This window comes from Aquarana catesbeiana, linkage group LG04, assembly GCF_042186555.1.
Source record: "Aquarana catesbeiana isolate 2022-GZ linkage group LG04, ASM4218655v1, whole genome shotgun sequence".
In the NCBI taxonomy this organism is placed as follows: Eukaryota; Metazoa; Chordata; class Amphibia; order Anura; family Ranidae; genus Aquarana; species Aquarana catesbeiana.
The window spans coordinates 652,095,695-652,110,238 of NC_133327.1; the positions used below are offsets into that span (position 1 = coordinate 652,095,695).

General features: G+C 42.5%; 1 protein-coding gene across 1 annotated transcript in view; it reads left to right on the forward strand.

Moving 5' to 3' along the window:
* Positions 1 to 14,544, forward strand: part of PLEKHH2 (pleckstrin homology, MyTH4 and FERM domain containing H2) — a 219,621-nt gene that overhangs the window by 150,373 nt on the left and 54,704 nt on the right. The window contains exons 13-18 of the mRNA XM_073628463.1: positions 2,702 to 2,812; positions 6,156 to 6,242; positions 8,531 to 8,689; positions 10,477 to 10,557; positions 12,995 to 13,174; positions 13,519 to 13,627. Coding sequence (XP_073484564.1) covers positions 2,702 to 2,812; positions 6,156 to 6,242; positions 8,531 to 8,689; positions 10,477 to 10,557; positions 12,995 to 13,174; positions 13,519 to 13,627 — 727 coding nt within the window. The remainder of the gene's footprint in view (positions 1 to 2,701; positions 2,813 to 6,155; positions 6,243 to 8,530; positions 8,690 to 10,476; positions 10,558 to 12,994; positions 13,175 to 13,518; positions 13,628 to 14,544) is intronic.

Consider the following 14,544-nt stretch of genomic DNA (forward strand, 5'->3'; position numbering starts at 1 on the left):
AGGGTCACTTCTTGTTCTAACCATGGGTCACCCCTCATTCCACTAACAGGTCATCCCGCACATCAATCATGGGTCACCCCTTCTTCAAACTATAGGTCATTCCTAATTCCAATTATTGGTCACTCCTCGTTCCAATTGTGGGTCATGGACTTGTGTCCATTTTCACCTGCCTACCTCCAGGTCTGATCCAATCAGCTAAAAAAAAGATGAAGGGGATCTGTCCTCTTGTTTAGATGGATCGGATCAGAGGGTAGGCGGATGTAAACAGACAGGGCGGAATCTGTTTACTTCTGGCCACCCATAGAGCAGAGTGGGTTTCGTCTGTGTCCACTCTTGAGAAACTGAACAGACATGGATCTGTCGTCCGCAACACTCTAATCAGCAGGGGATTTCTGTTCTGATGACGCAATGTGTACTCCTGACCCCCTGTACTGTGTCCTCCTGACCCCCGTGCATCACCCTCCTGACCCCTGTCCTCTGCCCTGCACATACTACTGATCTCTGTACACTGCCCTGCATACTACTGATCTCTGTACACTGCCCTGCATACTACTGATCTCTGTACATTGCCCTACCTATATTCCCTATTTAACATTACCACATTCTCCACTATGTAAGTCACCTCAGACTCTATTTAACCACGCCCCCTTTAAACCACGTCCAATATTTAGCATATTTTAAACCACACCCATTTTGCGTCGTGCGTTACATCTTTTTAAAGTAAACCACGCCCACAAAATGGATGCCCCACCCCTAAATAGCATATACTATAGCTCCCCCTACACTGGCTTTCTAGAAAAAGTGTCCCTAAATTTTTTTTTTTAAATGTTGGCAACTAGGCTAATTGTTTATACTGTATAAATATCGATTGCCTTAGTTTATAATAGATATTTTTGTCATATTTCAGGATGTCAGTGAAAAAAATGTGCTCTGTCAGTACATTTTTCATGTTGTGTCAGTAAAAAAAGGCATGGAGGGTTGGCAGCACTGGGGAGACCTAAGATGAAGTGGCCAGGATCAAGGGACACCTGGGACCTTTGGAACCTACATCACGGACCATAGACCATAAGGGCCTTATATATATAGGGACAATCCCAGTATATGTGAAATAAGGAGCCCCTGGAACCTCCAGCATATGGAGTTGATTCTTTTTTTTTTTTTTAAAGCACTCTGTTGGCAGCTACCTTATCAACAGAGGTCATGGAAAATCAAATAGTTTACATGCCGCTAAAAACAATAGACAAATTCTGTCTGAAAATCACTGGCTCTTTCTGGTAATAAATCCCTTGTGACCTCTATTTCCCATATATGAATTCTTTTTCTATTACATTGAACTGCACCCAAATGTTCTTCAGACGTAGTCGGGTCCAGGAAGTCAGCAAATATCACTGTTAAGCTAAAGTGACCTGCAGAATCATCTGTTTGCTGTTATCAGATTATCTTGTCTGTATTAATACTGAGTTCTGTGCTGCCATCTATGTGCTTTTAGGTTGCAGATCGCCCAACATGCAGAATTAATTATTGACATAAGAATTTCCATTTTTCTATCTGGAAAATATCTCTGGGTGTGGATAGAAATATGCTGGGGGCTGGAGAGGATAGGGAAAACGTCTTTCACGGAGTGCATGGGTCATATAGGTATACAGCCATAGGAACGGAGCCTCGGATGTTTTGGGGGACAGCCGAGTGCGAGGGTGGAACCTGAGATGTAGGCTTGGTCAGGGAGTAAATTAATGGGATATGTGTAGCTTAAAGCTGAACTCCAGGCAAACAGCTAAATAAACAGATGAAATACATTTAGGCAGCTGTTTTATCTGCCAAAGGATTTTTTTATTTCTGTCTATTCAGTTCCAAGATTTATGTACAGTATCTCACAAAAGGTGAGATCACGGAAGGTGGAGGAGCACAAGGTCTCTAACATCCACCAGCTCCGTGGTGTCATCATGAAGGAGTGGAAGAGGACTTCAGTGGCAACCTGTGAAGCTCTGGTGAACTCCATGCCCAAGAGGGTTAAGGCAGTGCTGGAAAATAATGGTGACCACACAAAATATTGACACTTTGGGCCCAATTTGGACATTTTCACTTAGGGGTGTACTCACTTTTGTTGCCAGCAGTTTAGACATTAATGGCTGTGTGTTGAGTTATTTTGAGGGGACAGCAAATTTACACTGTTATACAAGCTGTACACTCACTACTTTACATTGTAGCAATGTGTCATTTCTTCAGTGTTGTCACATGAAAAGGTATAATAAAAGATTTACAAAAATGTGAGGGGTGTACTCACTTTTGTGCGATACTGTAGCTCTGCCACACCGCACAGCCCTGTTTGGCAGGGTGGGAGACTTGATTACAGATCAATAACACAGGTCTCCTCTACCTCCCAGCCTGTGACTGGACAGTGAAAGGAGAAGCAGCAGATGAACATGCTTATCTTGCTGTCACTCTGCCCTTTCCTCCTATCATCATGTCCCTTGTTAGCACATGAGCACTGCCGCACAAGTAATTGGCTCCTTGCGCTGCTTCTCCCTTCCTCATTCCCATCTCTGCTGTATAGGGACTGCTTGCATTTTAAAAATACCCTTAATGATGTACCAATGAGAAGTGAGAACAGAGCTGCATTGGTTTGTGTCTTTTGCATCGGCTTGGAGTTCAACGTTAGTAGTGTGTAACTTTTATGACTGCTTATCTTCTTTTATTTCAGGAGCTCTTAGAAAAATCTGGATATTTGTTAAAAATGGGAGGCAAGCTTAAAACATGGAAGAGAAGATGGTTTGTACTTAAAGGTGGAGAACTGCTTTACTACAAATCTCCAGTAAGTAGTATATACAGCGCACAATTCTCTTCTTTAATGGGATAATAATGAAGCTGCTTTGCTGGTGATACTGATGGAGTTATTGCAAACGAATTTTCAAAGGCTTTTTTTTTTCTAGTGATATCAAGAATAATATTATTATGTTTTTTTTTTTTTTTTTTTTTTTTGGGCAAGTTACCACAACACCATTATCCTGTAGTTTTTAAGATCAAAGATACAACTATGTTGGTGTCCCTTGTCAATTTTACATTGTATTTTTTTTAATGTAACTGCCTACTCCCAAACTGTCATTGGAAGTAAATCACATAGCCAAGTATTATTCTACATAATTTTGTTATTGTGCATTAAAAAAAGAAAACAAATAAAATTAGTCATGCTATCTGCTAATAGAACTTAACCAAAAAGTGCATTCTATGCAGCTAAAAATATAGAACATTTAACAAATCAAATCATTATTCAACCAAAAAATAATGTCAAAGCAATAACTCCAAGGCCAATAATAAATAACACGTTATCTCCTCCGATTCCACAACATGGCTGGTTTACGAACGACCATTCAGAAACGAACTGCAAAGTGTGAAATGAAAAGCGCGAAATGAAGAGCGCGAATCAACAGTCACCAAACTTCTGCTAATACGAAATTAGTAGAAGGAGCCCAAAGGGTGGCGCTAAAGAGCTGAAAGACAACGTAGTACGTCACTACGTTCGTATTTGTTGGCCAACAATTCCTTGCCATTTGTATGCAAGACAAGTTTGGGCCAACGCCCTTCAAACAAAAGTCCACGGTTTTGTTGGCCAACAATCCGATTGTGTAAACGAGGCTTTAATGTTGAACTTCAGGCAAACAGCTAAATTCACAGTTAAAGTCAGGGTCGGGATAAGGGGTGGGCAGAAGGGATATGTACCCTGGGCGCGGAGGCACTATGTGGAGAGGGGGCTTAGAGAGCAAATGGGCGCTCCACTCTCCAGTTACCTGAATGACAGGAGTGATGCTGCTGTCACTCCTGTCATTCAGAACAGAGCACAGTGCATTCTGCGATAGCTGTTGGAGGGAGAATTTTGCTCTCCCATCCCTCCAGCTGCGGGACTGGATCTCCTCCGCTTACCTCCTCTGGCAGTTTCAGGCTTTGGTGTAGGCTGCTGGTTGTGTGGGTGGGATGAGGATGCGGCCAGCTTTGGAGATCCAGCCTGCCCGCCCGTCTGCTGGAACCATCGCGCCCGCCCGCTTGTCTGCCTGCCTGCACTCCTAGAAGAGGGAGATGTGAGTGGACCAGGAGCGAGTGTGTGCTGAGGTAAGCTCAGCTGGCTGTATTTGATGTCATTGCTCTTACTTCCTGTCCATTGCCAGAGCACTAGGGGAATGGGCCTGGAGCAGGCTGGAATTGAGAAAGGGGTTAACATTGCCGTGACCGTCAATGCAGGTGGGGGATAGGGGGGGATCGGTAGCAATGAAAATTAATCCCCACCTTGCATTGGTCCTCATGGCAGTGAAATTTTGACCCACTACCCCTTCTGCATTTGTGGTAATGTCAGTGAAAGGTAACCCCCCCCCACATTGGTGGTCATAGGAGGGGTTAAGTTTCAATGCCACTGACCACCAATGTGGGGGAGGGGCTTAATAATACTAAAACCTGTGCTTGGGGTTAATAATGCGTCCACTGACATCAATGCTGGAAGTTGTTAATGCGTCCTCTGATACCTGTGTTGGGGGTTATTATGGTGTCTATTGGCACTAATGCCGAGGGTTATTAATGCATCCACTGACACGAATGTTGGTGTTATTTATGTGTCCACTGATACCTGTATTGGGGGCAGGGTGGATTTGATTTAAATCAAGCCAATTTAAATCATGATTTAAATTACTAGTAAAAAGGCTTGATTTAAATCATAATTTTTAAAGAGCAACTGTCATCTCCGTCCCGCAACGGCTCCTCCTCTGACCCGCTGTTGACACCCTGACAGTCCCATTCACTTTAATGGGACGGCTGGTGATGTGGCAGTGACACAACAAGGCGAGGGACATGGCGGCAGGTGAGTGGATGCCCGCTAGCAGGTGCTGCCATTGTGGATCTGAAATGACAGGTGCTCTTTAAATGTAAGGACTCATTCTTGCTGGTAGGTAGTGTGAAATTATGTGAATGCATCAATGCGGTGCATGTTTTCTCAGCTTGCAGAGCTTGGATTTATTGAATGGGTTTACCAGAAATGTAAATATTGCAGAATATACAGCCTCATGATACACAACTAAGCTCAATTTCATGCTGAATAAACAAAAGTATTAACTGTATCTTAAATAGAAAACTATCTTTAGATAGATTTTTACTACAAAAGCATTTTATTAAAATAAATTTGATAAAAATCTAAAAAAATCAGATTTAAATAAAAAAAAAATCTGATTTTTAAAATTAAAAAAAAAAAATCATCGATTTTTATCCACCCTGGTTGGGGGTTATTATGGCGTCCAGTGACATCAATGCTGGGGGTTAATAATGCGTCCCCTGATACCTGTGCTGGGGGTTAATTTGGAGTCCACTGACATCAATGCTTTGCGTAATTCTTGCATCTGGGAATGAGGGGGGGGGCACAATTTGGCATCTTCGCCCTGGGCACTGATTGACATCATCCTGCCACTAGTTTAAGTGCATATATATGGCAGCTATTTACCCTGTTGAGGGGAATTGTAATTTTGACCAACCACATGTTTGATTTACACACAAGGGGAAAATACAGAGGGTGCGCTTTAGCAGGAAGGGAGTTGTAAAAAGGAGCCTGCAGCCTATGCTCATGGAGGTAGAAAATTGCCCCCCCCCCCCCCCCACACTCGCCTGCCCGTTCCTCTGATGCAACAATCTAATACCCTAAGTCGCACTGCGGTCGGGATGGCCATGACAATATTGACCTAATATGGCCATATTAGGTCAATGATGTCATGAGCATCTCTTTGTGAATGTTGTTAGCAGTGTGGGGAATCCCCTGCCCACAGTTCATTGGCCCACCATTGACAGCTAACTTGTGGGTTGGATCAAACTTGGGCAATGCACAGAATACAACAGGAGGACTGAGACTTCCAATGAACAGTTAGAAAGTCCAGTAAGAAAATCTTGTGTTTTGAATCCTTGAAACGCGTAAGATCAACATTTTCCTAAACGATAATATCATTCTCTCCCCTGTCTGGTTTTAGGAGTGACACATAATTATTGTATTGTATTGTAGTAGATAGCATGCATTTATCTGTTTTGTATTTTGTCTTGCTGTTTTACACTTTTTAGCAATAACTCTTTGTTTTGTAGCTGAATTTATTTTGCAAACTTAGTGCTAAGGTATTGGCGTTTTTTCAATGCAGAGTGATGTAATCCGCAAACCTCAGGGACAGATTGAATTAAATTCCACCAGTCACATAGTGCGAGGTGACGGAAAGCAGACGGTGCAGGTAAATGACAAATCGCATATAGCGTATTAATTTGTAAAGTGTTCTAATCTCCCTTTAGATGGAGATAACAAATGGCAGCATTTATGCTCAGTCTTCACAGCCGAACACTGTACATATAATGTATACACATATAAGGCGAAGTTCGCAAAGCTTCAACATATGACATTTTAATGGACTCAACTGAAAATAGCTGTCACTTTTTTGAAAATGAGTATACTCATCCTGGTGTGTTAGCTTTGTGAATTAAGCCCATTGCATGTTTTTATTGTACTATTCTGTTTGAATTGTTTTGTTTTGATTACTTTATTTTGTGTTACAGGAGAACCCCTAATTCCCATTTCTCCAATCTCAGTTTATCTGCTTCTTGTCATTGTAGTCCTGCTTTGGTCTTTGTTATTTCCTCTTATCTGCATGGAGTTTGCATGTTCCCCCTGTGTTTGTGTGGGTTTCCTCTAGACACTAAATATAGAGTCAAAATTGTTGCGCTAAAATTTCATACAATAGTGTCAGTCTTAGCCTGAGTTCACACTGCCACGACATTGAATCCAACATCCCTACTTGACTCCATTGTGGCTTGCGTATGACTTCTTTAACAGAAGTCAATGCAAGTTGTATTGAAGTTGCACCAAAAGTAGTGCAGGAACCTTTTTCTAAACGACTTGAGATGCACCTATTAAAACAGTTCCATTGCTGTTAATGGGGCATGACTTGTCATGCAACTTTAAACTCTCAAGTTGCATGACAAGTTGCGTCAGTGTGAACCGGGGCTTAATGTATAGACCAATAGAAATAACCCAAAATATACACAAAAAGTCCAGATTGGTGAAAATAATTGTGAAAAAAATCTTGATAGCCAGATATTTCAAGCACCAAAGTGTCCCACCACCTTGAATATACAGGACTTTTACTGGAACATGTGGACAATTTATACATAAAAAGAGTCACATGAGTTTGTGTATCAATTCGTCATCTGTAAGGGAACATAAGCCATCTCTAAGTTTCCATATTCATTCGTCAGAACAGCTCATCCAAAGCAGCGGATATTCAACCAAAATGTATAAAAAGAGCCAGGGATACTAACATAGTGTAAAACTGTATATAAAACCTTTTATTATAAAGTACTAATCACTCACATGGTTAAAAAATCACAAGCGCTTATCTGTAAAAATCCGCTCCTGGGAATCTGACCAGTCACTTCCTGGTTGCGGCGTATGTGGAGACGTCACGAGCGATAGCTTCACCCTATGCGTTTCGTCACATCTTACGTCATCGGGGCGGCTCTTTGTTTTCCTCTAGGTACTGCATTTCTAAAGACATACTGGTAGGTTAACTGACTCCTGTCTAGTTTGGCCCTAGGATGTGCATACATATTGCCTATGCATATGTGTTATTACCTTCTGCATGCTGGTCCCAAACCCAAGGAATTGGGGAATTTAAGGAAAAACATATAACATAATATGCCCAATACTTTTAAAATTAGCAACACAAATAAAGTCTCTTGCATCAATAATCTTCCAAATATGCTTTCAAATAAGGTATGTGAAAAAACAGCCGATTTGCGATTATTCAATATCTTGTGTATTTCCACCGTGTTCTATTTATTTCTTGTGACCATCACCAGTTGTGCTCTCATCTGGCTCTCAACTGGTGAAGGTCACAAGGAATAAATAGAGCACAGTGGTGGACACAGTGGGGCCAGTGAAGCACTGAAACATTTTGAACTGATGCTCATTATGGGGTACTGGCTATTTCAATTTCATGAGCTATAATACATTATCACAGGTATCTGTGCACTCTCCATAAATGGCATACATGATCAGGTGCTGGATAAATTTGTCTAATTTTACTATCTGTGTTCCTGTTAGTGAGATTTCACCATACTTCCTGTCCTGGTGATACCCAAGGTTTTGCTATACTCTAAACTAGACTTTCTCAACCCTTTCCTATACCAACACAGAGAAACCCTTAAAATAACTTTCTGGTCTCAGGGAACCTCTGCTAAAAATTACTATATCTACAACTTATGATACATTAGTGTGATGGTCAGTGGGAAAAATGCTCCTTACACTTGTGGCCATTGGGAAGAGTTCCCCCCTTACAGAAAGCTAAAATGATCATTTTTAATGGGTCATTGCTCAAGGAACCCCTTGCAACCTCTGGAGGAACCCTAGGGTTCCACAGAACCCTATTTGAGAAACACTGTTCTAAATGTATTGCTTGCCTTCTTAGGCGTGTTTATATATAAATTCCTATGAGGACTCATCTGATCTCCATGCTTCTTCTACCAGCTGGTGACTGAGAAACGAACGTATTACCTGACGGCAGATTCTCCTAATATCTTGGATGAATGGGTACGAGTTTTACAAAATGTTCTCCGGGTGCAAACAGCCAGTGTGCTCTTCACGCAGCCAGATGTCAAGCCCACTGTGAAGGGACTCCTCACAAAGGTCAGAAACTTATGAAAGAACAGTTTAAGGAAGTTTTCTTAATGGATGTATCCACCCCCATGATTTCAGGGGAGCAAAATTATGTGCTAACATGAAAAAAACACTTGCTCCACTGTCCCAGTGTGAGGATTTGTTAATCCTTCTCCAAACACTAACTTATCAAGCATGCACTCTCCATACATTGCTTGTGTCTAATTTCCAGTTGTATCCTTAAAGAATAATTCCAGGCATGGCTATATTATACATAGTCACACTCCAGCTTGGACCAATGTAACTATGTACTGTATATACCATACCTGGACAATCCCCCTGGAAGCTGGAAATCACCTAAGTAGACATGGCTACTCCAGTGATCTCCACTTACTTCCAGATCCTGTGCTGAGTGGCTGGCCTGATGCATTGTTTTGTATTTTGTATTGTATTTTCAGAATGAATGCAAAGCATTCTTTGATTGGACAAGACAGAGAGGCAGGGCGGTTATGTCATGATCTCCATCTCATTCAATCAGAGAATGCTTTGCATTGATTCAGAAAATACAAAACATTCTCTGAATGGCACCTGTGCCGAGCGGCCAACCTCCTGTGCTCACAATGCATCAAGCTTAACTGAATCAATATAGCCACACCAGAAATCCTTCTTTAGGTTGGGTTCACACCATTGTGAATTTCACACTGGCAGCGCCCGGGCTGCTACTGTCAATCAAATCCAGTGACATGGGAGCTGGGGCCGAGTCCTGCTGTCTGTGTCAATGGAGGCAGGAGCAGGATTTGGGAGCGTGCCCGCACGAGTGCCCCCAGGAAATTACCGGTCTCCGTGGGGGCACTCGAGAAGAGGAGGAGCCAGGAGCGCCGCTGGGGCACCCAAAAAGAGGAGGAACAGGGCCACTCTGTGCAAAACCCTTGCACAGAGAAAGTAAGTATGACATGTTTGTTATTTAAGAAAAAAAGAACTTTACAACCATTTTAATGAGTCAAGGGCAGTAAATCAGGATACAGGCTCAACCTGTAAGTAGAAAGAGTCTATTCTGGAGAACATTTTTAGTGGTAGTAACGTATCGTAAAATTCAGTGCCGGATTAAACTTCATGGAGGCCCCTAGGCAATTGAAACCTTGGGGCCCCCCTCGCAGGTTTCTGGAGGTTTCTCATGCGCATGCTCTAGTGGGATAACATTGGACTAAGTAGTGTGCACTTTGGCCATTAGATGGAGATACCATCCCTATTGTACATTACATGTATGTAGGTTACACCAAATGTTTTACCAACTGACAGCTGAAAGAAGAGGATCTTTTTAGGAGTCAAACTGTAATGTGAACCTGATATCTTTAGTTTATGTACATTAATTTAATACAGCATTTTCTCTATAGTCTTTAGAGCCGGTTCACACAGGGGCAACACGACTTGCAGTCTGACTCTGTGAGGCGACCTGCACACAACTTGCAAAGTAGTACAGGAACCTTTTTTTAAGTCGGAGCGACTTGAGTCGTTCCTATTAGAACGGTTCTATTGTACAGAACAGAACGCGACTTGTCAGGCGGCTAAGTCGCCTGACAAGTCGTGTGAACCGGCTCTTAATGTAAAGTTTTCTTTTCTTTGAGTTGATTCATTTTTTGTATCTTTTGTAAACAATTTAAAAAAGCTTCATTGCAATTTTCTTTCAAGATCAAATCAATTTTATTTTGATCCGTTGTTACGGGACTGTGAAATGGCATGGGGCCATAGGCCGGTTCTTACTTTGCCTTTTTGGTAATCCGGCTTTGGTAAAATATGTTGCTTTTTACATTTTACAGGTCAAACATGGATACTCTAAGAGAGTTTGGTGCACGTTGGTTGGAAAAACATTATATTATTTTCGCAGTCAAGAAGAAAAGGTAAGAGCAGTGGGAAACAAGTTTTAAAAGAATTAATCCACAATGCCCATGAAAAGCCAAGATTAAATTGGTTAATACTGCATTTATTTATTGAAAACCTTAAAGCGAAGTTTGGCCCCCTCCCCCCAGAAAACATTTACTGTAGCTGCTGACTTTTAATATTAGGACACTTACCTGTCCTGGAATCCACCGATGTCGGCACCCCAGCCGATGTTTCCCTTGGCTCTCGGGTGCTGCTCCCTCCATTTGTAGTGAGGGAACCCAGCAGTGAAGCCTATCAGCTTTACAGCCGGTTCCCTTCTGCGCATGTACGAAGTGTTCTGTGCTTTCTGAATGGCCCGGCAGCGGGGGAATGAAGAGGGGGGCCGAACCTCCGAGTGATCTTGCCACGGTGAGATCACCCAGAAGTTGGAGAAGGTACCTGTCAAAATCAGGTACCTGTTCCCCTCTCCCCCCCAAATATGGCACTGGAAAGGGGGGGCTCATAAGCAGAGATTACAAATTTGGAATTGGATACGGGTTTCCCAATGGAGCCAGTTCACACAGGTCTGGGGTGGCCACGGTCCGGATTGCAGAAGGGTCCTGTACATCTTTGAGTCTGGTTCAGGTGCGAATTCAGGCACAAATTTGAACCTAAATCACAACTGAACCGGTGAACAGACATGCACCAGACCCCAGGAATGAACCCGTGGCCGCACATATGTAAACCCAACCTAAAGGATAAGCTCACCTTTGGGAATGTTACATGTTTTTAGGGTGGAACATGTTCCCACTGCTGCAGTTGCTCTCCATTCCCTCCCCTCCCTGTGGCAGCAGTACGGGGAGAAGTTCCCCGTACTAGCTGTCACTTTTTGAAAACAGCATGGCCATGCGGGGCTCCGCCCACATGACCGCATCATTTATTCACACAGCTGTGTGTTTGCATGAACTACACTGAGCAAATCTATAAACGCAACACTTTTGTGTTTGCCCCTATTTATCATGAGCTGAACTCAAAGATCTACGACTTTTTCTAGGTACACAAAAGGCCTATTTCTCTCAAATATTGTTCACAAATCTGTCTAAATCTGTGTTAGTGAGCACTTCACCTTTGCCAAGATAATCCATCCACCTAACAGGTCGAGACCCCGATGAGGACGACAAGCATGCAGATGAACCTCCCCCGAGACGGTTTCTGATAGTTTGTGCAGAAATTCTTTGGTTATACAAACCGATTGTTGCAGCAGCTGTCCGGGTGGCTGGTCTAAGATGAACTTGGAGGTGAAGATGCTGGATGTGGAGGTCCTGGGCTGATGTGGTTACACGTGGTCTGCGGTTGTGAGGCTGCTTGGCTGTACTGTCAAATTCTCTGAAACGCCTTTGGAGACGGCTTATGGTAGAGATGGTAGAGAAATGAACATTCAATTCAAGGGCAACAGCTCTGGTGGACATTCCTGCAGTCAGCATGCCAATTGCACGCTCCCTCAAAAACTTGCGACATCTGTGGCATTGTGCTGTGTGATAAAACTGCACATTTTAGAGTCACCTTTTATTGTGGCCAGCCTAAGGCACACCTGTACAATAGTCATGCTGTCTAATCAGCATCTTGATATGCCACACCTGTGAGGTGGATGGATTATCTCGGCAAAGGAGAAGTGCTCACCAACACAGATTTAGACAGATTTGTGAACAATATTTGAGAGAAATAGGCCTTTTGTGTACATAGAAAAAGTCGAAGATCTTTGAGTTCAGCTCACGATAAATAGGGGCAAACACAAAAGTGTTGAGTTTATAATTTTGCTCAGTGTATAAGCCACGACATCCCTTGCGGCTGTTGAGGTAGTTCATTGAGTTGTCCTGTCAATGTGACCTGCCTGGCCATACGATGTAAGGGGCAGGCAGCTCACACTGGCATTCTGCAGGAGACCTGCATGACATCAATGATCTTCTGATCGCTGGAGCAATGCTTTCCAGGCTCCTAAAAAAACAAAACAGTAAATGCATTTTTATTATTTTATTTTTTAAAGTGAACTTATTCTTTAATTAAAAACTTACCACCAACTTACCTGATAGGTACGATCTCAACAATAATGGCCCGTTTACATTCTTGCAGTGCATTAGCGCATGTGCGTTTATGCTTACAGTATTATGTCACATGTTACAGCCCAACGCTGGGCTCAAACAAAAAACTACCCTTGCAGTTCCCCCCTCCACACACTGAAAGGGTTAATTGCTCATTAAGCCTGGGGGTAGAAGAGTAGGGTGTAATACTTCATTCCTTGCCCTGGGAGGCTTCCTACATCTTTAAAATCAGTTCCTCCTCTAGCACAAGATCCATTAAAAGGAACTACTTGGGACAGTTAAGTCACGGGATGTGGACGGTTGTCCTACATACTTAATGTGCTACATTGATGACTAGCATATAGATTTTGTAAATTAATTTTGATATTTCATTCAGTTTCCACTGGGGCAAATGAAGCTCTGGGAAGCTACAGTTGAAGAAGTAGATCGAACCTGCGATTCTGATGAGGACTATGAAACCAATGGACGCAGCCTACTGTCTACCCATTACACCATTGTTATCCACCCCAAAGAGCAGGACCCCACATACCTTCTTATAGGATCCAAACATGAGAAGGTAAGAGCATGGGTACCAAGGGCCTTTATTGTTTTTTCTTTTCATGTAACTATCCAAAGTCTGAGTCTGAAAATGCAACCAGCCTGGCTGTTATGCTGACATGCACAGGCTGGACTAGGTGGTCTAAATGTTGCTGCGCATCATAAGCTTTTTCAGAGTATTACCTTTTCTGCCAAATGGCGCATTGAAACCTGAAAGGTGGACTCTAACGTTCGCTAATTGTATATACAGGAACAATTTAACATGATAATGTGAGGCACAAGTGTACCGAAATATTAATATTATGTTATACCTATGAAATCAGTTTAGTATGGGTTATAATTGTTTTTGGGGTGTTTTTTTAGGATACCTGGCATTATCACTTAACCATGGCAGCTGGAGTGATGGGAGCGAGCGTTGGCACAGAGTTTGAGAAGTTGGTGTGCAAACTGCTAAGTCTGGATGGTGACTCCTGTAAGTATTGAAGTACATTTTTTAAAGACTTCACACCTTAGTATTTCACTGCTGAAGTACATGAAAAACAAAAAACAAGGGAAGTGCAAATCGTAGCGCAATATGGTTCTTTGATAAAAAGTACAAGTAAAAACACACTTGCATGCACTCACATGCCCAGCAATTGTCAGCATGCCCATAAGACCCCAGATGGCCTGGCCAGGAATCCACCTCATCATCCTCCATCTGATATTTCCCCCAGATGCTTGAGAAAGGGGGGCATATCCTCAAAACATGTCCCATGGCAACCCGCTAAGCTCTTCCTGAATGTGCTCTTTCTCTCATGCAGCTGCCCTCCCTCCTGTGGACCTCCAGTGCACACAGCCTTTCATGGTGAAGGTGCGCTCGGCTCCTTCTGTCTAGCACACCACAGGCACACACTCTTTGATCTACATTCTTATTGCATGATTTGCACTTCCCTTGTTTTTTTCCCCCATTTTTTAAAGTTATCTACAGTCCTTGTTAAAGACAAATAGGATGGCCACAGAGAACTAGACGCACCAAAGGAAGACATTACAACCAAATTGTGCCTTTTGGAACACCTAAACACAAAAGGGTTTTTTTTTGCTTCCACTGCTGAAGTACTAATCTGCAATATTTTTTAAAGTTCCAGATTTATAAATGTAACCATCGCTATCTTTATCAAAATGCCCCTGAGCCTAGAGTAAGTGTTGACTTCACCCTTTGTCATGGTCACATGCTTCCCCAAACCAACAACCACTGGATATTTTGCACCAGTTGCAATGGAGTACATAGCAGTGGAACTGCAAAGTCTGCTTCTTCTATTATGTTTTGAGTGGGGCACTTAGAAGAGAACAGGTTGCACTAACACGAGAGTTAGGAAATGGACACTTTAATAAGAGTACTTATAGACATTG